Source organism: Pelophylax lessonae (genome assembly GCF_965119305.1).
Source record: "Pelophylax lessonae genome assembly, chromosome: 1".
NCBI lineage: Eukaryota > Metazoa > Chordata > Amphibia > Anura > Ranidae > Pelophylax > Pelophylax lessonae.
In genome coordinates, this window is record NC_138768.1 from 510177085 (window position 1) to 510200725 (window position 23641).

General features: G+C 46.7%; 1 protein-coding gene and 1 pseudogene across 3 annotated transcripts in view; both read left to right on the forward strand.

Moving 5' to 3' along the window:
- Window positions 1-1340: 1340 nt before the first annotated feature.
- Window positions 1341-23641, forward strand: part of CRTC1 (CREB regulated transcription coactivator 1) — a 310977-nt gene continuing 288676 nt past the window's right edge. The window contains exon 1 of one of the 2 annotated variants that reach the window (XM_082263685.1): window positions 1341-1522. In XM_082263685.1, the coding sequence (XP_082119811.1) occupies window positions 1397-1522 (126 nt within the window). In that variant the 5' untranslated portion in view covers window positions 1341-1396. The remainder of the gene's footprint in view (window positions 1523-23641) is intronic. The other variant, XM_082263686.1, reaches the window with a different exon arrangement.
- The window catches only part of LOC309544510 (mediator of RNA polymerase II transcription subunit 31-A-like), a 43077-nt pseudogene continuing 27574 nt past the window's right edge, over window positions 8139-23641 (forward strand). Inside the window, exons 1-2 of the transcript in view lie at window positions 8139-8258; window positions 15410-15520. The product of the transcript in view is annotated as a mediator of RNA polymerase II transcription subunit 31-A-like (transcript). The remainder of the gene's footprint in view (window positions 8259-15409; window positions 15521-23641) is intronic.

Below are 23641 nucleotides of genomic sequence, written 5' to 3' on the forward strand. Positions count from 1 at the left end.
AGCGCTCTGTGTATTATGCAGTCCAGTGCCCAGCGCTCTGTGTATTATGTAGTTCTGTGCCCAGTGCTCTGTGTATTATGCAGTCCTGTGCCCAGTGCTCTGTGTATTATGCAGTTCTGTGCCCAGCGCTCTGTGTATTATGCATTCCTGTGCCCAGCGCTCTGTGTATTATGCATTCCTGTGCCCAGCGCTCTGTGTATTATGTAGTCCTGTGCCCAGCGCTCTGTGTATTATGCAGTCCTGTGCCCAGCGCTCTGTGTATTATGTAGTCCTGTGCCCAGCGCTCTGTGTATTATGCAGTCCTGTGCCCAGCGCTCTGTGTATTATGCAGTCCTGTGCCCAGCGCTCTGTGTATTATTTAGTCCTGTGCCCAGCGCTCTGTGTATTATGCAGTCCTGTGCCCAGCGCTCTGTGTATTATGCATTCCTGTGCCCAGCGCTCTGTGTATTATGCATTCCTGTGCCCAGCGCTCTGTGTATTATGCAGTCCTGTGCCCAGCGCTCTGTGTATTATTTAGTCCTGTGCCCAGCGCTCTGTGTATTATGCAGTCCTGTGCCCAGCGCTCTGTGTATTATGCATTCCTGTGCCCAGCGCTCTGTGTATTATGCATTCCTGTGCCCAGCGCTCTGTGTATTATGCATTCCTGTGCCCAGCGCTCTGTGTATTATGCAGTCCTGTGCCCAGCGCTCTGTGTATTATGCATTCCTGTGCCCAGCGCTCTGTGTATTATGCATTCCTGTGCCCAGCGCTCTGTGTATTATGCATTCCTGTGCCCAGCGCTCTGTGTATTATGCAGTCCTGTGCCCAGCGCTCTGTGTATTATGCATTCCTGTGCCCAGCGCTCTGTGTATTATGCATTCCTGTGCCCAGCGCTCTGTGTATTATGCATTCCTGTTCCATTTGCCAATTAAAAAAAAAAAAAGTCCCTGGATTTCATTATAAAAATCTGGTCACCTTAAGCCTAATGGGGGCGCTCCCTCGAACCACCGTACAGGTACAGTGATTTGCAGAGCCACCCTCCCGCAGTATATGTACGGCAGGTGCGCAGTTGGCAAGTGGTTAAAACTGTAATTTTGTAACTTTTGGAGATGCCAGTAAATGTTGGATGTGGAGTCAGTAAATTACAATCTGGTAGGTCAGCAACACTGCCTATCATTTGCCATGGACATAAACAAGGTCCACTCTGTGAGCCACTCTCCCATTGGTCGGCCGTTCTCCCCGTGTTATCAGGCAGAACAGAACTACACGCGTTCCTCATCTCCTAGAATCCTCCACTGGCGGGGGGACAGAGGTTGCCTGTCGGGAGCGCGCCCGCCGTGACGTGCCTTTCCCACTCCGTTCTCGGTGCGACGTCACGTCCAGGGTGGGAGCGCGCGCATCCTGAGGAGGAGGGAAGATGGCGACCTCAAACAATCCGCGGAAATTCAGTGAGAAAATCGCATTGCACAATCAGAAACAGGCGGAGGAGACGGCGGCGTTCGAGGAGGTGATGAAGGACCTGAGCATCACCCGGGCAGCACGGGTAAGCAGCAAATGGGGGCGCTCGGATAGCAAGTGTTGGGATGTGAGTGCAGCGCTGAGGGGAGAAATAGACAGACGCTCGGTAGAAGACAGCACCGGGCGGAGGTGGAGACAGGGCTGTGGGAGGAGGAGGCCACCTTTAGGGGGTGACAGTGAGCTGCTGTAGGCCTGACACAGGGTTGTCTCATCATCCCAGCATCATTCCCACCCCCCTACTAACCTGGCTGCTGTAATCAGGGGACCTGAGCTGTGCCTGCTGCTTCTTGCTATAGATGCTCCATACACTGACAGCCAGCCTCCTCTGCCCCCACAGGCCTGCCAAGGTGCCATCCGCCTTGTCATAAGCGGCCTGCCTGGCATCCTTTGGTGCGGAGCTGACATTTGTTGCTGTGAACTTTGCCATAGGGAGAGTATGCTGGCATAACAAGCCTATAGTGTTCCTGTCTGAGCTCTTGTGTCAACAAAGCTCCAATGTGCTTCATGTTTAAAAGGGGAAGGCAAATATTATTGTTGTTATTAAGGATTTCCATAGCAGTTTACGCAGCGCTTTACAATATTAGAGGGAGACAGTACATATACAAGAGGATTAAGAGGGCCCTGCTCAGAAGAGCTTACAATCTAATGGAGTGTTTGCTATCTGCTTCCATGATCTTCAAGTGACAGGTCTGTGTTTTCTTATGCCTCGTACACACGTTCAGATAAATCATACGAAAAAAATCGCTTTCCACTTGATTGCACGATAATCTGATCGTTAGGACACAGCTTTCGACAGCCGATCACAACAGAATCTGAAGGGACAAACACAAAAACTTCTGTCGTACGATAGCCTAGCGAGCGACATACGTTTAATCAGTACACTATGCGTCCGCTAAAAATCGATCGACAAAGATCACGCATGATCAGAAACACGAAAACTTCTGTTGTACGATAGCCTAGCGAGCGACAATCGTTTAATCAGTACAGTATGCGTCCGCTAAAAATCGATCGGGCCACGCATGATCAGAAACACAAAAACTTCTGTCGTACGATAGCCTAGCGAGCGACAATAGTTTAATCAGTATAGTATGCATCCGCTAAAAATCGATCGACAAAGATCACGCATGATCAGAAACAGGAAAACTTCTGTTGTACAATAGCCTAGCGAGCGACAATAGTTTAATCAGTATAGTATGTATCCACTAAAAATCGATCGACAGGCCACACATGATCAGAAACAGGAAAACTTCTGCCGTACGATAGCCTAGCGAGTGACAATCGTTTAATCAGTACAGTATGCGTCCGCTAAAAATCAATAGACAAAGACCACGCATGATCAGAAACAGGAAAACTTCTGTCATACGATAGCCTAGCGAGCGACAATCGTTTAATCGGTATAGTATGCGTCCGCTAAAAATCAATAGACAAAGACCACGCATGATCAGAAACACAAAAATAACCCAGAAAAGGCCTGGCTGCCATTGTTTTTGTTTTGCACTATCTGATACGTAGCGCAGAATCGTACGAAAAAAATCATACACTAATGCCCCGTACACACGTGCAGATTATCTGCAGACTTTTGTCTGCAGACTTACCAAAACCATATAATATGAGGTCAAACCTAAACACTTTCAATTTGTATGCAATCCGGCAGGCCCTTGCACTACATAGAAAAGGTAAGTCTGAAGACAAAAGTCTGCAGATAATCTGCACGTGTGTACGGGGCATAAGTATGCATTGTTGAATTTGATATTAGTATCATGCAACAAAATACGAACGATAAGTCGTACGATTATCTGAATGTGTGTACGAGGCATTAGAGCGTGTCTTTTTTGTTATAAATTAGACCTGCGTCTAAATGCAGGGGTCCTTAATCTACGGCCTTCCAGTTGTTCATGAACTACAATTCCCATCATGCCTAGTCATGTCTGTGAATGTCAGAGTTTTACAATGCCTCATGGGATGTGTAGTTCTGCAACAGCTGGAGGGCCATAGTTTGACAATCCCTGGTCTAAACCTCCCAGGCTGATCCCGCGTTCGGATCACGTGTTGGCAGGTGCTGACAGATGATGAGGAAGCGGTTGTGAAGCTTCCTCGCTGCCTGTTTTTAATACTATTTTTGCTGGCAAATGTGCCGCAACCGCTTGTACTGGGATGCTTCACCGTTTGCTGGAGTGTTGAGCACAGGGCTTGGCAAATTTGTCCGTAACTTAGGAGCAATTAACCAGCAATTAACCAGTTCCGGACTGGAAGGTTTTGCCCCCTTAATGACCAAGCCGTTTGTTTTTTTTTTTTTTTGTGTGATTCTGGACTGTGTTACTTTAATGGACAATTACGCGGTCATGCGACACTGTACCGAAATACAATTATTTTTCTTTTTTTCCCACAAATAGAGCTTTCTTTTGGTGTTATTTGATCACCTCTGCGGTTATTTTTTGCTCTAAAAACAAAAAAAGAGCGACGATTCTGAAAAAAAATCAATATTTTTCACTTTCTGCTATAGAACATTCCCAAAAAAAAAAAAGATTTAACCACTTTCAGAACAGAGGATTTTTCCTGATTTTAACTGACAACTGCTCAACCAGGCGGGCAACACTGTACCAAAATAAAATTCTTCCCCCCCCCCCACAAATAGAGCTTTTTTTGGTGGTATTTGATCACCTGTGCGATTGTGCTCAATCACAGCTGATCACGGAGGTAAACGGAAGCTGGTTATTGGCCCTCTTTTCTTCATGCTGACTTTGAGGAGAAGAGAGCTGATAACCAGCTCCTGTAAAAGGGACATGTACGCTGATAATCAGGGCACTGATTATCAGTGCAGTCTCAACAGTGCCTATCAGTAAGGGCGAAAAATTACGTTTGCAAAACTTTATAACAAACTATTTTCGGTCTTTATTTTGCAAAAAAAAAAGACTGTGTGGTGAATAATGCCACCAAAAGAAAGCTCTATTTGTGTGGAAAAAAGGATGCAAAGTTCATTTGGGTACAGTGTTGCATGACTGCGCAATTGTCATCCAAAGTGCAACAGTGCTGAAATCTGAAAATTGGCCTGGGCAGGAAGGGGGTAAAAGTTCCCAGTAGGCAAGTGATTAAGGTGGTAATTAAATTCACTTAGTGCCTTACCTGTAGAGCTGCACAATTCTGGATAAAATGAGAATCACAATTTTTTGGCTTAGAATAAAGATCATCTTTCACATTGTACATAAAAATTGGGCTAACTTTACTCTTTAGTGTTTTTTAATTTATTTTTTATTCATTTTAACCACTTGCCTACTAGGCCTATTTTTGACATTTTGGTGTTTACAAGCTAAAATCAGTTGTTTTTGCTATAAAACTACTTAGAACCCCCAAATATTATATATTTTTTTTTAGCAGAGACCCTAGAGAATAAAATGGAGATTATTGTAATATTTTTTATCACATCGTATTTGCGCAGCAGTCTTCCAAACGCAATTGTTTTGGAAAAAATTCACTTTTTTAAACTAAAAAATAAGAAACCAGTAAAGTTAGCCCAATTGTTTTCCATAATGTGAAAGATAATGTTACGCTGAGTAAATAGATACCCAACATGTCATGCTTCAAAATTGCTCACGGAATGGCGACGAACTTTGGTACTTAAAAATCCCCATAGGCGACAGTTTAAAAATGTCTACAGGTTGCCATCTTAGAGTTACAGAGGAGGTCTAGGGCTCAAATTATTGCTCTCGCTCTAACGATCGCGGCGATACCTCACATGTGTGGTTTGAACACCGTTCACATATGTGGGCGGGGTTTCCGTGTGCGTTCGCTTCTGCGCGCGAGCTAACGGGGACAGGGCGCTTTAATTTTTTTTTTTTTTATTTTTCCAAAATTTTTTTTAAAAAAAATTGATCATTTTATTTCTAATACAAGGAATGTAAACATTCCTTGTAATAGAAATAGGCATGACAGGACCTCTTTTTTGTGAGATCTGGGGTCAAAAAGTCCTCAGATCTCACAAGTACACTAATAAAGATAGAAAGGAAGAAAAAAAAAAAAAAAGGGACCTTTAAGCCGATTGCTCGGCAACAACGTTTTGCCGTCGCTCCGGTCCTCCAAGACAATAGAGTCGAGTGAGGGCAAGCTTGCCCTCACTCGACATCCTGTCTGTGAGGATCCGGGACCCGATCGTTTTCCCCGGGTCCGGTAAGCGGGGAAAAGGACTGGGAGGGGCACCCCTTCCGCCATCCTGGAGGGTGATCTCGCGGCGAATCCGCTGCTGTGACCACCCTTATCGGAAAGCCGATCGCCTGCAGTTTAAAAAAATACCAGGGTTATGGCAGCTATCTGCAGCCATAACACCGGTATTTAGCTTTAAACTCAGGACGTATATATACTATGGGCCGGTAGGGAGGTGGTTAAAGTGTATTTATGTCCAAAAAATTGTGACACAAAATATTGCAACGACCGCCTAGCGAAAAAATACACAAACTTGTAGGCCACAAGTATTAGAAAAGGCTTAGTCTTTAAGTGGTTAAACTGCCCCCATTTACAGACAAAAGTTCATACCTTTTGATCTAAAACAGGCATGACCAACCTGCGGCCCAGAACCGCAGGCAGTGCGGCCCATTGCCCCCTGACAATTTTATTTATTTTTGCTGGGGAGGAAGGAAGTCGAGTCAGGGGCACAGCCACAGCGACTTCCAACTAACTGTAGGCAGAGGCCTCGGAGAGGAGGGGGGGCGAGTGCCACGTGCCTCCGGTTTACAAACAGAGCGGGGATCTCCTGCTTACCCAGCGGCCTCGGTCATAGCATGCCCCGCCTCCTGGACTGGCTCCTATGATAGACAGCACATTGGTGACGTCTATTATAGGAGCCGGTTCAGGAGGCAGGACTGATCCCCGCTCTGTGTAATCTAGCGGGTCTCCTTTCTCTTCATTGCAGACTGCGTTGGATAGGCATGCACTGGTAAGGCTGCATTGGATGGGCACTGATCAGGCTGCATTGGATGGGCACACACTGGTAAAGCAGCATTGGATAGGCATGCACTAGTGAGGCTGCATTGGATAGACATGCGCTGGTGAGACTGCATTGGATGGGCACTGGTGAAGCTGCATTGGATGGGCATGCACTAGGCTGCAAGTGCCGTGCGATGATCTAGCTGGGAGACTTAGGATGTCTGCAGTCAGTGACAGAGCCGCTGCTTCCTGTATGATATGAAATGCACTCCGCCTGGGACAGGAGCCATACAGGAAGCAGCGGCTCTGCTCTCTACTGCAGCCACTGCTTCCTCCAGCAGTACCCGCATGACCAGCAGTAACCACCAGCAGTCTGCAAAATAAGTAGAAAAGGTATGTGCATTAGCGTGTGTAAATTGTTGCAATATGTTTTTTATTAACTAGTTGTGTTTTGTCATATGTCATGTCCTTGTTCATACATGTATGAATGAGGACATTACATTTTCTGGCTGTCTAAGTCCCATGTGCTAGGGGTGAAACTATCCCCCAGTACATAACTGTAAATATCCCAGAATGTGCAGTGTTTCTGACTCCTGAAGTGGTCATGGTGGTTAGAGTGTTCCTTTATTATCGCTCAGAAGAATTAAACCTCCAGATACTGATTCCCAGTATTCCTGATACGGTGCGGCGGTATTTTATTACTTTTATACCTTAACTATAGTATATATTTTATATATGGCCCGAGAAAATTTCTCTACACTCAATGTGGACCAGAGAAGCCAAAAGGTTGGACACCCATGGTCTAAAAGAACTAAATGATACATTGTAAAACGTGTTTATAGTTCTGGCCCCATTCACACTGGGGCGATCCGACTTCCCTGGGCGACCTCACAGGTCGCGGCGCGCTGCTCGCACCGCGACCTCGGAGCGGCCGGCACGGACTTCATAACATTGAAGTCAATGCAGGTCGCTCCAGGTCGCCCCAAAGAAGCTCCCCGACCCTTTTTCTAAGTCGGAGCGACTTGTGTCGCTCCTATTAGAACGGGTTCACATTAGTGTGATTGCGGAGATTGCATGTAATTCGGAGCGCACTGCTCCTAAATTACATGTATTCTCATGTGCTGTGCGAATTTCAGCCATACACTTTGTATGGCTGAATTCGCACCGCATCCGCACTAAACACGCACATGAGGCTTTTTTTATTCGCAGCAGAATCTGATCGCATAGTGGTTCACACTAGTGCGATCGGATTCTGTGCGAACTTGCAGATCGGACTGCGATATGCGATCGCAACTGGGGGGTGTCGTTAACTTTTAATTGACACCCCCTGCGTATCGCATATGGCAGTGTGAACTGCCAGAGGTGTGGATGTGATGCGGGATCACGCTGCATATTTGCAGCCTTCCCGCATCGCACAAATGTGAACCGGCACTGAATCAAGGAAATGCTGAATTAAGATTGGGGGGGTTGAATTGAGATAGTTATTTATTTATTTTTGTTACGATTATCCATGCAGCTGTACTTACCTGCATTAAATTAGAACTAGAATCTGTGTAATTTAATGTGTTTGGTATTAAAGGGGTGAGGTGGCAACCCTACACCAACCCACGGGCCGGTTCGTGCCCTCTTGATGACCAGGCCACGCAATGGGAGGTTATCGGTGACCATGGTCCGAACAGGGCTAACACAGACCACGGTCACTGCTCACCTCTCACCATGCGGCTATGCCTGTGTCTCCTCTCCTCTCCTGCCCTGCCAACAATGTTATCCTATCAGCAGGGCAGGTGGAGGGAGGAGCTGGAGCTCTGCACAGAGAGCGGGAGTTTTTTCATATTACCAAGCAGGTAATCGCTTTCTTGGTAATTATGATCCAGATGTGCAGCTGATAGGAGAACATCGCTATGGGAGCATGAGACCCTGGAAAGGACACACAGGCAGAATCCGGCCTCTTGCCCTGCTGAATGTAGGACTGTGCAGGTGAAGCAGAGTAAAAGGGGGAATGTGATTAGAGTGGAAAGGGGGGGGGGACGCATGACTGCAAGTGGTAATTTTGATGGAGGAGCCTGTGATTGCTAGGGGCACTGAAATGTAAAGGTGCACTGTGATCTTTACAGTGCTGAGGGCCGACTTTGTAAATATCCATAAACATATTGGAGGTAGGTGGGTGTATATGGACACAATTATGTTTAAATCCTCCTCTCCTTAAAGGAGAATGGAGAGTCTAATCAGGTTCACTTGAAAAACAGATAGGCAAGCCCGATTGGACCTCACGTGTAGTAGCAGCCTATGTGATATTTCTGTCTGCTGCTTCGTTCCTCTATTGACAAGTTTCCTGACACCAAAAGAAAAATGGTGACCAGGGGTGGGATCTCCAGCTGATTGACAGCCTCAGCTTTGTTCCTGTGTGAAGGTGGGTGTGCTCCTTCCCTCCAATCAGCAGATTAGTAAGTAGCCTTTAGCTCTATTCCTGTGTAAAGGTGGGTGTGCTCCTTCCCTCCAATCAGCAGATTAGTAGCCTTTAGCTCTATTCCTGTGTAAAGGTGGGTGTGCTCCTTCCCTCCAATCAGCAGATTAGTAGCCTTTAGCTCTATTCCTGTGTAAAGGTGGGTGTGCTCCTTCCCTCCAATCAGCAGATTGGTAGCCTCAGCTCTGTTCCTTTGTGAAGGTGGGTGTGCTCCTTCCCTCCAATCAGCAGATTGGTAGCCTCAGCTCTGTTCCTTTGTGAAGGTGGGTGTGCTCCTTCCTTCCAATCAGCAGATTGGTAGCCTCAGCTCTGTTCCTTTGTGAAGGTGGGTGTGCTCCTTCCCTCCAATCAGCAGATTAGTAGCCTTTAGCTCTATTCCTTTGTGAAGGTGAGTGTGCTCCTTCCCTCCAATCAGCAGATTAGTAGCCTTTAGCTCTATTCCTGTGTGAAGGTGGGTGTGCTCCTTCCCTCCAATCAGCAGATTAGTAGCCTTTAGCTCTATTCCTTTGTGAAGGTGAGTGTGCTCCTTCCCTCCAATCAGCAGATTAGTAGGCTTTAGCTCTATTCCTTTGTGAAGGTGAGTGTGCTCCTTCCCTGCAATCAGCAGATTAGTAGCCTTTAGCTCTATTCCTGTGTGAAGGTGGGTGTGCTCCTTCCCTCCAATCAGCAGATTGGTAGCCTCAGCTCTGTTCCTTTGTGAAGGTGGGTGTGCTCCTTCCCTCCAATCAGCAGATTAGTAGCCTTTAGCTCTATTCCTGTGTAAAGGTGGGTGTGCTCCTTCCCTCCAATCAGCAGATTAGTAAGTAGCCTTTAGCTCTATTCCTGTGTGAAGGTGAGTGTGCTCCTTCCCTCCAATCAGCAGATTAGTAGCCTTTAGCTCTATTCCTTTGTGAAGGTGAGTGTGCTCCTTCCCTCCAATCAGCAGATTAGTAGCCTTTAGCTCTATTCCTTTGTGAAGGTGGGTGTGCTCCTTCCCTCCAATCAGCAGATTGGTAGCCTCAGCTCTGTTCCTTTGTGAAGGTGAGTGTGCTCCTTCCCTCCAATCAGCAGATTAGTAGCCTTTAGCTCTATTCCTTTGTGAAGGTGAGTGTGCTCCTTCCCTCCAATCAGCAGATTAGTAGCCTTTAGCTCTATTCCTTTGTGAAGGTGAGTGTGCTCCTTCCCTCCCATCAGCAGATTAGTAGCCTTTAGCTCTATTCCTTTGTGAAGGTGGGTGTGCTCCTTCCCTCCAATCAGCAGATTGGTAGCCTTTAGCTCTATTCCTTTGTGAAGGTGAGTGTGCTCCTTCCCTCCAATCAGCAGATTAGTAGCCTTTAGCTCTATTCCTTTGTGAAGGTGGGTGTGCTCCTTCCCTCCAATCAGCAGATTGGTAGCCTCAGCTCTGTTCCTTTGTGAAGGTGAGTGTGCTCCTTCCCTCCAATCAGCAGATTAGTAGCCTTTAGCTCTATTCCTTTGTGAAGGTGAGTGTGCTCCTTCCCTCCAATCAGCAGATTAGTAGCCTTTAGCTCTATTCCTTTGTGAAGGTGAGTGTGCTCCTTCCCTCCCATCAGCAGATTAGTAGCCTTTAGCTCTATTCCTGTGTGAAGGTGGGTGTGCTCCTTCCCTCCAATCAGCAGATTAGTAGCCTTTAGCTCTATTCCTGTGTGAAGGTGGGTGTGCTCCTTCCCTCCAATCAGCAGATTAGTAGCCTTTAGCTCTATTCCTGTGTGAAGGTGAGTGTGCTCCTTCCCTCCAATCAGCAGATTAGTAAGTAGCCTTTAGCTCTATTCCTGTGTGAAGGTGGGTGTGCTCCTTCCCTCCAATCAGCAGATTAGTAAGTAGCCTTTAGCTCTATTCCTGTGTGAAGGTGGGTGTGCTCCTTCCCTCCAATCAGCAGATTAGTAGCCTTTAGCTCTATTCCTGTGTAAAGGTGGGTGTGCTCCTTCCCTCCAATCAGCAGATTAGTAAGTAGCCTTTAGCTCTATTCCTGTGTAAAGGTGGGTGTGCTCCTTCCCTCCAATCAGCAGATTAGTAGCCTTTAGCTCTATTCCTGTGTAAAGGTGGGTGTGCTCCTTCCCTCCAATCAGCAGATTAGTAGCCTTTAGCTCTATTCCTGTGTAAAGGTGGGTGTGCTCCTTCCCTCCAATCAGCAGATTGGTAGCCTCAGCTCTGTTCCTTTGTGAAGGTGGGTGTGCTCCTTCCTTCCAATCAGCAGATTGGTAGCCTCAGCTCTGTTCCTTTGTGAAGGTGGGTGTGCTCCTTCCCTCCAATCAGCAGATTAGTAGCCTTTAGCTCTATTCCTTTGTGAAGGTGAGTGTGCTCCTTCCCTCCAATCAGCAGATTAGTAGCCTTTAGCTCTATTCCTTTGTGAAGGTGAGTGTGCTCCTTCCCTCCCATCAGCAGATTAGTAGCCTTTAGCTCTATTCCTGTGTGAAGGTGGGTGTGCTCCTTCCCTCCAATCAGCAGATTAGTAGCCTTTAGCTCTATTCCTGTGTGAAGGTGGGTGTGCTCCTTCCCTCCAATCAGCAGATTAGTAGCCTTTAGCTCTATTCCTGTGTGAAGGTGAGTGTGCTCCTTCCCTCCAATCAGCAGATTAGTAAGTAGCCTTTAGCTCTATTCCTGTGTGAAGGTGGGTGTGCTCCTTCCCTCCAATCAGCAGATTAGTAAGTAGCCTTTAGCTCTATTCCTGTGTGAAGGTGGGTGTGCTCCTTCCCTCCAATCAGCAGATTAGTAGCCTTTAGCTCTATTCCTGTGTAAAGGTGGGTGTGCTCCTTCCCTCCAATCAGCAGATTAGTAAGTAGCCTTTAGCTCTATTCCTGTGTAAAGGTGGGTGTGCTCCTTCCCTCCAATCAGCAGATTAGTAGCCTTTAGCTCTATTCCTGTGTAAAGGTGGGTGTGCTCCTTCCCTCCAATCAGCAGATTAGTAGCCTTTAGCTCTATTCCTGTGTAAAGGTGGGTGTGCTCCTTCCCTCCAATCAGCAGATTGGTAGCCTCAGCTCTGTTCCTTTGTGAAGGTGGGTGTGCTCCTTCCTTCCAATCAGCAGATTGGTAGCCTCAGCTCTGTTCCTTTGTGAAGGTGGGTGTGCTCCTTCCCTCCAATCAGCAGATTAGTAGCCTTTAGCTCTATTCCTTTGTGAAGGTGAGTGTGCTCCTTCCCTCCAATCAGCAGATTAGTAGCCTTTAGCTCTATTCCTGTGTGAAGGTGGGTGTGCTCCTTCCCTCCAATCAGCAGATTAGTAGCCTTTAGCTCTATTCCTTTGTGAAGGTGAGTGTGCTCCTTCCCTCCAATCAGCAGATTAGTAGGCTTTAGCTCTATTCTTTTGTGAAGGTGAGTGTGCTCCTTCCCTCCAATCAGCAGATTAGTAGCCTTTAGCTCTATTCCTGTGTAAAGGTGGGTGTGCTCCTTCCCTCCAATCAGCAGATTAGTAAGTAGCCTTTAGCTCTATTCCTGTGTGAAGGTGAGTGTGCTCCTTCCCTCCAATCAGCAGATTAGTAGCCTTTAGCTCTGTTCCTTTGTGAAGGTGAGTGTGCTCCTTCCCTCCAATCAGCAGATTAGTAGCCTTTAGCTCTATTCCTTTGTGAAGGTGAGTGTGCTCCTTCCCTCCAATCAGCAGATTAGTAGCCTTTAGCTCTATTCCTTTGTGAAGGTGAGTGTGCTCCTTCCCTCCCATCAGCAGATTAGTAGCCTTTAGCTCTATTCCTTTGTGAAGGTGGGTGTGCTCCTTCCCTCCAATCAGCAGATTGGTAGCCTTTAGCTCTATTCCTTTGTGAAGGTGAGTGTGCTCCTTCCCTCCAATCAGCAGATTAGTAGCCTTTAGCTCTATTCCTTTGTGAAGGTGGGTGTGCTCCTTCCCTCCAATCAGCAGATTGGTAGCCTCAGCTCTGTTCCTTTGTGAAGGTGAGTGTGCTCCTTCCCTCCAATCAGCAGATTAGTAGCCTTTAGCTCTATTCCTTTGTGAAGGTGAGTGTGCTCCTTCCCTCCAATCAGCAGATTAGTAGCCTTTAGCTCTATTCCTTTGTGAAGGTGAGTGTGCTCCTTCCCTCCAATCAGCAGATTAGTAGCCTTTAGCTCTATTCCTTTGTGAAGGTGAGTGTGCTCCTTCCCTCCAATCAGCAGATTAGTAGCCTTTAGCTCTATTCCTTTGTGAAGGTGGGTGTGCTCCTTCCCTCCAATCAGCAGATTGGTAGCCTCAGCTCTGTTCCTTTGTGAAGGTGAGTGTGCTCCTTCCCTCCCATCAGCAGATTAGTAGCCTTTAGCTCTATTCCTTTGTGAAGGTGAGTGTGCTCCTTCCCTCCAATCAGCAGATTAGTAGCCTTTAGCTCTATTCCTTTGTGAAGGTGAGTGTGCTCCTTCCCTCCCATCAGCAGATTAGTAGCCTTTAGCTCTATTCCTGTGTGAAGGTGGGTGTGCTCCTTCCCTCCAATCAGCAGATTAGTAGCCTTTAGCTCTATTCCTGTGTGAAGGTGGGTGTGCTCCTTCCCTCCAATCAGCAGATTAGTAGCCTTTAGCTCTATTCCTGTGTGAAGGTGAGTGTGCTCCTTCCCTCCAATCAGCAGATTAGTAAGTAGCCTTTAGCTCTATTCCTGTGTGAAGGTGGGTGTGCTCCTTCCCTCCAATCAGCAGATTAGTAAGTAGCCTTTAGCTCTATTCCTGTGTGAAGGTGGGTGTGCTCCTTCCCTCCAATCAGCAGATTAGTAGCCTTTAGCTCTATTCCTGTGTAAAGGTGGGTGTGCTCCTTCCCTCCAATCAGCAGATTAGTAAGTAGCCTTTAGCTCTATTCCTGTGTGAAGGTGGGTGTGCTCCTTCCCTCCAATCAGCAGATTAGTAGCCTTTAGCTCTACAGTAATCCCCCGCTCCATCGCGGTTCAGTTTTTGCGGTCCCGGTAATTCGCGTTTTTTTTTTTGTAATGTTATTTTACTATATAAATCATTAAAAATGAAATATTTCTGTGTTTTCCATAGCTCTTGCTCTGTCTCTTAGTATCTTTTATGTGTTTAAATGAGTTTCTATTGTTTTAAAAGTGTGTTTAAAGACCTTAAAATGCTTTTACACGTACAGTGACAGTAAAATAAACATGCCTACAATGCATTTTAATAGGGTTTTTCTATTTCGCGGAATTTCACTTTTCGCGGCTGGGTCCGGAACGTAACCCCCGCAATGGAGGGTTTACTGTATTCCTGTGTGAAGGTGGGTGTGCTCCTTCCCTCCAATCAGCAGATTGGTAGCCTTTAGCTCTATTCCTGTGTGAAGGTGGGTGTGCTCCTTCCCTCCAATCAGCAGATTGGTAGCCTCTGCTCTGTTCCTGTGTGAAGGTGGGTGTGCTCCTTCCCTCCAATCAGCAGATTGGTAGCCTCTGCTCTGTTCCTGTGTGAAAGGGGGTGTGTAACCTCCCTCCATTCAGCTCTCAGAGCTCTCCTTGCTGAACTCTGCAGAGTTTCTGATCTAAGATTAGCTTTAAAATTCAGCACTTTGAATGGATGTAGAAAAGAGAAGACTGCCGACAAACAGGTACAACTTATTAAGGAGGATTTGTTTCATCTGTGTGTATCACTAGAGGTCAGTCACTTCACTGGGTATATGTAAGCGTTTACAACTACTTTAAGGGGGCCCCTGCATAAGTACAGCATTCAGTACAGCTGTTTGCACCTTGTTGAAGTCTGACAGGCTGCCATATGCTGCATCTTGGCACTGTACAGAGAGATATTCTTGTTTAGGGGGACAAAAATGCCAGGATTGGGTGTACAGGGGCTATAGACATTTAGGCTCATACTATTGCAGATACAGGAGTGTGTGTTAGGCAAGGCTTAGATGAGGCCTTTTTTTTTTTATCCTGCAACCCCAGTAGGGCCACGGGGAGCCCTCCCAGTTGTGAAAACACGATTATTTTTAGTGGCTATAGCCATGTAAAAATATTACATGCTGGTTGTACCCATGTCAATTGAAGGATCCACTTGGTCACCGTGCCCATAGATGGTTAGAATATTGACTATTCCCTGCTGATCATCTTTAATTGCATTTAGACAGCTGTAAGGCGCCACTCTTTAGCAGGCACATGAAGGTGCCGTTACTTCTTACTTCCCACACATCAGAAAACACAGTGCAAACCAACCGTACGCAGCCACAACACCATGCGGCTCCTCGCAACTGCTGTGCGGAGGCGTTGTGAAAAATAAAGGTTCCAGGACCTTTCCAAATTAATGGGTTGCTGGTCCCGTGCAAGCGCGGCATGCAGGGCCTGCAATGGTGTGTGAACATAGCTTTTTGGTGATGTAAGACTGCATGCACTTCTTATCCTGGCGTTTCATGCACCAAGGAGGCACAAGTACCAGCCCAGCTGCCTGCACCCTGTTCAGGTCTGTTACAGGTTAGGATGTGCTGCGGCTGGGTGCTGTACCAAATGGACATATGCCCCAAATGCAGAATACCTACATTCCAGGCATAAATCTCTGAGTGTATATTGTGTGTCAATGCACGGCCTAGATGCCCAGTGCACGTGTCCTGAGGGGATGTTACATACGTCTTGTTTGTGCTCTTATCATTTTGTGTACAGTTTTTGCTTGAAGAGGAATTGAAGTATTGGGGCTCATTCAGGGGCCAGTTCACACCAAAACATGATGCTGAAAAGGGGCATTACGTGCGCATTTCTCGCACCACACCACAGGTAAATGCGCTGCTCTTGCGAGAATGTGTAGGTGTCATTATTAGTGGCTGCCTAAATGTATCTCACAGATGCAGTGTGTTTTTGGGCAGCACATCACATGGTACCACAGTACCATGCGGTTTGGGGCAGTGTGTACTGAAAAGTAACACTTACACTACTTTCTCAGCGTTCAGTGAGTTTTGCAGCCCATTCAAATTCACACCATTGCAGCACAGTGGAAAAAAGTGCAGCAAGCCGCGACTGTACGCAATTCAGGTGCATGTAAATGCATGAAAATGCGTGCTGGTGACTTCAGGGGAAATACAAGCAGACGACCCCTTTCAAATGCTTAGGAAAAACACACTGTAAACGTGTCGCTGTGCATGCTGAAGCGCATATTTTCTGGTGTCAAGACCTCTTAGGGTAACAATTATTTTTTATTTTCTTGTTTTGGATTTGTAACCCTAATATGACTTTCCATTTTTAATGTTTTCATAGGTTTAAGCAGATTTAACCATGTCAGTTAAAGAGGCTGAATGACCTATTATTTCTTTAGAATATCTGTTTACTAGTCCTACTAATCTATAGCCAACAGCAAACTCTAAGGCTGCATTCACATGTCAGCGTATGGATCGCGGGCAGAATCGCAGTGATTCCGCCCGCGATCCGGAAATCATTGCAAATCGCGGGACGCCTGTGCGTTGCCCGTGATTTGCAATAGCACCCCAAACGCTGAGCGATGTTGCCGCGATTTCCGCCTGCCGAATCTCGGTAACATCGCGCAAAAAAAATAGCGGGACGCATTACACTCCAAAGAAGCTCTTGTACTTTTTTGGGCGTAATGCGTCCCGCGATTTTTTTTTTTTGCGCAATGTTACCGCGATTCGGCAGGCGGAAATCGCGGCAACATCGCTCAGCGTTTGGGGTGCTATTGCAAATCACGGGCAACGCACAGGCGTCCCGCGATTTGCAATGATTTCCGGATCGTGGGCGGAATCGCGGCGATTCTGCCCACGATCCTTACGCTGACATGTGAATGCAGCCTAAGGGGCTCATGCACATTGCAGCTAAAAAAAAAGCTGCTTTTGTTTCAGCTTGTAGAAGCTTCTACTTTTTTGGGCTCACAGGTCGCCTCCCATAGGGAAGCTGCGGACCCGTTCTAATAGGAGCGACACAAGTCGCTCCGACTTAGAAAAAGGGTCCGGAGCTTCTTTGGGGTGACCAGGAGGCGACCGCCATAGACTTCAATGTTATGAAGTCCGTGGCGGCCGCTCCGAGGTCGCGGCGCGCTGCTCGCACAGCGACCTCGGAGGTCGCGGTGCGAAGTAGCGTCGCCTGCATGTGAACGGGGGCTTAATACATTTTTATTGAGCTTTTTTGAGCAGGTGTTTGTTTTTTTTTTTTTTTTTTTTTTTTTCAACAAACCGTCCCCTCAGTTCATTTTTCCTATTTCCTTTTTTTTTTTTTTTTTTTGTGTTTTCAAGCTCCTTTGGGCTTTTTCGCTTGTTTTTGGGCACTTCAGAGTCTTTTCTGTTCGAAAGCTCCTCTCAAAAATGCGTGTTTTTTTTTTTCTGCCTGTAAGAGTATATGCCTGTAAACCCTTTAACCGGTTCCTGACCAGCCGCCTATTTACTGTGGCAATGGGGCTTTCCTGCACAAACCGACGTAGGGCTACATCAGTCCTGAGCAGGGAGCCAGCTGGCGAGCGCACGCCACCTGCAGCGCGCTCCTGCTCCCATTTGGCAGCGGGAAAGCTGATGCACGGGTTAGGCGGCTCTGATTGCCGCCTGACAGCCGCGATCGTTCCCCGCTGAGAGAGAACCGTTCTTCTCCCTGGAATGATCATAGAGCCCCTGTGATCCTTCTATATAGGATCACATGTCTCTATGGTCATTTCAGAAGCCACGCCCCCACAGTTAGAATCACTCCTCTAGGCTCACATTTAACCTCTTGATCACCCACAATGTTAACCCCTTCCCTGCCAGTGTCATTATTACAGTAACAGTGCATATTTTTAGCACTGATTACTGTAGTAATGTCACTGGTCCCCCCAAAAGTGTAAAAAATGTCAGTTAGGGGTCCGATCTGTCCACTGCAATGTCGCAGTCCAGCTAAAAATCGCAGATCACCGACTGACATTACTACTAAAAAAAAAAAAAAAAAACAATAAAAATGACATAAATCTTTCCCCTAGTTTGTAGATGCGATAACTTTTGCGCAAACCAATCAAAATACGCTTATTGCGATTTTTTTTTTTTTTTTTTTTTTTTACCAAAATATGTAGCAGAAAACAAATTGGCCTAAAATGTTAAAACGTTTTGATTTTTAATTTTTTTTTTTTTCAGAATTTTCGCTCTTTTTTTTTTTTTTTTTGTTTATGGCACAAAAAGTAAAAATCGCACAGGTGATCAAATACCGCCAAAAGAAAACTCTGTTTGTGGGGAAAAAAAGGACATCGGTTTTATTTAAGTACATTGTGGCAAGACCGTGCAATTGTCCATTAAATTAACGCAGTGCCGAATCGTAAAATATGGCCTGGTCATTAATCTGGAAAATCTTCCGGTCCAGAAGTGGTTAAAGCCATAGTGTGCATAGACACTTCCAGGCAAAAAAAATGAAAGCTCAAAAGCCTGTAGGAGCAGCTTCTTTGAGGTGCAGTGTGCATGAGCCCGAAACATTTTCTATTTTTAACCCCTTCATGACAAAGTGTAAAACAAATATTAAACTCTTCATTTTCAGCAGCAAAGGTTGACGCTGACTTTGGACAATTAATTGCTCCTCTATTTTTGAAGCCTTGCCTTTCTTTCTACTTCGTCTGGTCTCGTTAGTGCTACACCCTTCTTTCCTGTTGTGTCTCCTTACCTTTGCAGGGTGCTGTGGAGACACCTATTTGTGTGTGTGTGCTACCATGATCCAACTACATCCACTGCCATGCACAGGCAGACTAGAGAGAGGCATCTGCTCTTCCTCCAAGCGGGCATGTCCTCAATCTGTTTTCCTTTCAAGATGGGAGGGAGTGGAGGGGGCATCATTCTCACATTGGACATTTTGTTAAATACATTTACACTTGGAGGTGGCTGAAGAAAAATGTGACCGTGTCTCTTTACTGCACTTTTATGTTTTATCTTCCCAAAGATATAAATCCCAGTCTTCACAATCATGTCATCAGTTATCGGCAGTGCCTATATTTGTGAGCAACTATCTTCAAGGATGAAGCACATAAAGGGCAAAATTGGAATCAAAATATCTGATGAGCACTTTTAGAATTAATTGAGAATTGTTACGAAGGCTGGCCATACATGTTACATTTTCTGTTAGATTTATGGCCTTTGTACTACATAGTTGAAGGTAAATTTCAAGAACAGTGTACAGAAAATTGTATAATGTATGGCCAGCCTAAACCCATTAAACTAAATATTGATGCGCTTGTTTATCAAATATCACACTAGTTTTATATTGTCCTTATTTACTTAATAAAATATTACAAAAAAGGACGTTTCAATACTCGGGTACATTATATCAGTAATCATTAACTTGTGATCTGCCACACTTTTTCTGCTCATCAGCTATCCTTATTGATAGTTTGTGTGGCCCAAGAAAAATCTTCTTCTTCCAGGTGCAGGAAAGTCAAAAAAGGTTGGACACCCTGCTTTAGTTCTTTAACCACCTCAATACTGGGCACTTTAACCCCCTTCCTTCCCAGACCAATTTTCAGCTTTCGGTGCTCTCACACTTTGAATGGCAATTACTCAGTCATGCTACACTGTACCCAAATGAATTTTTTTTTCATTTTGTTTACACAAATGGAGCTTTCTTTTGGTGGTATTTATTCACTAATGGGCTTTTTATTTTATGCAATGTAAGCAAAAAAAAAAACATTTTCTACATTTTGTTTTAAAAGAAATCCAATAAAATCAAAATTCGTCATAATTTTAGGCCAGGATGTATTCTGCTACATGTCTTTGGTACTGACTACCTCATTTCTTGAGGCCCTAAATGTCAGGACATTACAAATACCCCCCAAATGACCCCTTTTTGTAAAGATGACAGTCCAAGGTATTTAGTAAGAGGCATAGTGAGTTTTTTGAAGTTGCACTATTTTTTTGCCCACAATAGTTGAATGAAGTTGTAATGAAGATTTTACTTATCCCCCCCCCCCCACCACAAAATTGTCATGTTAACAAGTTATTTCTTACACATAGCATAGATAAGCTTGCAATTACACCCCAAAATATATTCTGCTACTCCACCTGAGTATGGCAATGCCACATGTGAGACTTTTAGACAGCCTGGCCACATACAGAGGCCCAACATTCAAGTAGCACCATCAGGCGTTCTAAAGGCATAAATTACACATTTCATTTCCTGAGTACCTATCACATTTTTTAAGGCCCTGGAACACCAGGACAATAGAATTACCCCAAAAATGACTCCATTTTGGAAAGAAAACACCCCAATGTATATTCCACGAGGCACTATGAGTCTTTTAAACATGTCATTTTCTTCCACAAGTTTTTGGAAAATGTGTAAAGAAAATAAAAACCTATTTTCTCTTATGTCCTCCGACAGTCGCCGCCTCTTCATATTCGTCACATATGGGGTATTAGACTTTGCTCCGAAGGAGTAGCTAGGCAACAGAATATGTTAACATTAAAGCTTTTAACATATCCCACCCTCAAGGGGTGGTCCCCTCAGTCAATACCCTCCTACTTCCTGCAACCATATCTCAGTTTTAATGTCTAGCTTGTCAGGAGTGGCTGGCTCTCTCTGTGCTGGGGCTTTGTGCCCCAGACTCTTTCTTCTTTTTTGATTTTTTGTTTGAGTTTTCTCTCTACCTTTACTTAGCTGTTCTTTTTGTCAGCATTAGTTAGTTCTTCGGATGAAGAGGATCATGCGGGCTGGGTCTCGGGCTGATCCCCCTGGTCGCAGGTCGTGGGTCAGTGGCTTCCCAGCCTGCCATCGAGCATTCAGCCAGGTAACGCTCCTGGCACAATGAACGACCCATCCCTGTTCGGTGCAGGGATGATTGGTGAGGTGGCTACCTCACTGGACGCTGTGCGGTTTCTTAATCCCCATTCTGTGCGTCTTGTATGCGGCTCTCCCTGCCTCATGTGCAGCGGCTTGTTCGCCTGTGCGGGTCCCCCACGCCATTGTGAGGTAAGTGTATCTATGTGGGGACCTGTCTGTCTGGGGGGGTGTCAGTCTGGGACTGTGTAACCTGCCTCTGTTCTCACTGTTTGTCTCCCTATCACTCGGCTGCATGCTGTGGGCTGCAAGGGGGGGGGGAGCTGTGTGACACTATGTGTGTCAGCCTTGTCGGTGTGAGAAGCTGTGTGCTGTGGGGCATGTTTGTGGCATGTTTGGGCACTATACAGCGATCGCTGCGGCGATCTAACATGTTTTTTTATACATGGATAACATGTGTGCATTACTGTACTGTGGAGCGGCGGTTTCGGCGCCAAACGGCGCCATTTTGCCTACACTCGCTCCGGCCGCATGTTCTACATGCATGGCGGCCATTTTCTTGTAGCCTCCCATAGGCTTTAATAGAGCGCCCTGGCCGCATCACTTCCTCTTCTCCAGGATACACCGATCGAGGCAGCAGCAGCGGCGAGGGTCTCCTCAGGTTATATCCTTCTTATCCATTGCCTGTGTCAGTTTTATTGTCCCTGTGGGGGTCTCATTGTGCTTGTGTAGTGCGGTGGGCTGCGCTCGCCGCGCTTGTTAAAGGGGCAGTTAACCCTTTATTATCCGGCATTTGTTAAAGGGGCAGTTAACCCTTTATTGGGGCAATGGATTCTCAGGAGGGCAAATTTCCTACCGCCTTGGTGGAAAGCCAGGGGACCGCTGTTTCCCCCCCAGGGGGGGATTTAGCCACTATTGTGGCTGGCCTTGCTGCTCAGGTGCAGATGCTGGTGGCTGCTCAATCTACTAAGAGACCCAGAGTTTCTCTTTCCTCTGATTCTGAGGGTGAAGGTGATGGGGCTGTTATGGCGGGGGCCTCCTTATCGGGGTCCCGCTCCTCCCTGGATCTAGTGGGGTCCGAGGTGAAGGCTGAAGTTGAAGGGGTTGATAATTCTCCCCCTGGCTCGCCTGAAGAGCTTGCAATCATGGATGAATTGATTGCTTCCATAAAACAAACGCTGCGTTTGCAGGATGAAGTGTGTCCCCCCGCTGCCTTGGCGGCTTATGGGACGCAGAGAAAACGCAGGACGCCGCAGGTTTTTCCCTGCAATGATGATTTTCAGTGCGCTGTTAAAGAACAATGGCGCAATCTACGCAAACCTTTTGCTGTACCTAGTAGGTTCAAGCTGCGTTATTCTTTTTCGCCTTCCACTGATGAAAGGTGGTGTGTGCCACCCCCAGTGGATGACGCAATTGCGGTTTTAAACAAATCCACTGCGATTCCTGCAGAGGATTCCCCTGTGTTCCGTGATGCCACGGATAGGAGATTAGAGTCTCTTGCCCATCATACTTATTCTGTTACGGGTTCTATGCTTTAGGGCTCTTTCACACGGGCGTTCCTTTTTTTTTGCCCGATCAGGTCCTTTTTTTTTTTTATTTGTAACGGACACGGATGACACTTGTGTCATCCGGTCCGTATGTCCGTTTTTCATCCCATCCGTTTGCGGATGAAAAACTGACATAATGCATGTCTATGTAAATACGGATGTCTGCGGATGACACCACTGACATCCGTTTTTGCTTCAGTTCCGTTTTTTGAAAGGAAGAAAAAATAGGGTTCTCCTCCATTCAAAAAAACTGAACTGAACTGACAAAAAACGGATGTCAGAGGATGATCATCCGATGACATCCGTATTTACATAGAGATACATTATGTCCGTTTTTCATCCGCAAACGGATGGGATGAAAAACGGACATACTGAACGCCCGTGTAAAAGAGCCCTAAGGCTCTGTTTGCCTCTCTCATGGCGGCCCAGGCTGTCGCAAGTTGGACGCAGATGCTTAGGCGCGTCCTAGTGGCCGATTCGGCCTCGCCGGCAACCCTGGATATGGTGGATCAAATCCACCAGGGTGTCATGTATCTGTGTGGTGCGGACTTGGACCTAGCCCCGTTGGCTGCACGTGTGCACAGCGTGGCGGTGTTGTCTCGCCGTCTGGTTTGGTTGAAATGTTGGTCGGTGGACCAATCTTCACGTAAGACCTTAGCCAATCTGCCTTATGATGGGTCTCGCCTTTTTGGGGAGTCCTTGGATGTGTTGATTAAGGGGATCACCGGAGGTAAGAGCACTCTCTTGCCCCATTTCCCCAAGGCTAAGGGGGCTTCTGGGAAGAAGCATGCTAATTTTTGGCCCCCTCAGGGGTCCTTTCGTGCCTTTCGGTCGCACTACAAGGGCAAACCGTTCAAAGGTCAAGGCTCTCAGAAGAAGCCCTGGTCTGGGAAACAGAAGTCCGGTCAATCCGGATCCGCAGCCCATAACAGTGCGGCCTGAAGGGGCGCCCTCACCCAGTTTTGGGGTGGGGGGACGCTTGCTCGGTTTTCTTCAACCCTGGTTGGCCCGCGTGCGGGACAGATGGGTTCAGGAGATCGTTCGATCTGGTTACAAGATCGAGTTTCTCTCTCGGCCGGAGAGCAGATTTTTTCCCTCAAATCTTCAACTGTCTCCAGAGCGTTTACGGGACCTGCACCTGGCGGTGCGGGACCTGAGGGCTCAGGGAGTGGTGGTTCCGGTGCCTCATCGGGACAGATTTCGGGGGTTTTATTCCAATCTGTTCACCGTGCCCAGAAAGGAGGGCAAGGTTCGTCCAATTCTGGACTTGAAGGCTCTGAACCGCTCTGTGCGGGTTCGCAAGTTCCGCATGGAATCCCTGCGGTCGGTGGTGGCTGCCCTGGTTCCGGGGGAATTCATGGCCTCCATCGATTTGAAGGATGTGTATCTTCACATCCCCATTTTCGAGGGTCACCAGAGGTACCTTCGATTCGCCATTGCGGAGGATCACTACCAGTTCGTGGCATTGCCTTTTGGTCTCGCCTCGGCTCCACGGGTCTTCACCAAGGTGCTTGCACCGGTTCTGGCATTATTGAGGGCCCAGGGCGTTTCTGTCCTGGGGTATCTGGACGACATTCTGGTTCGGTCTGCGACCAGCCAGGGTCTGGAGAAGGACCTGTCTGTCACGATG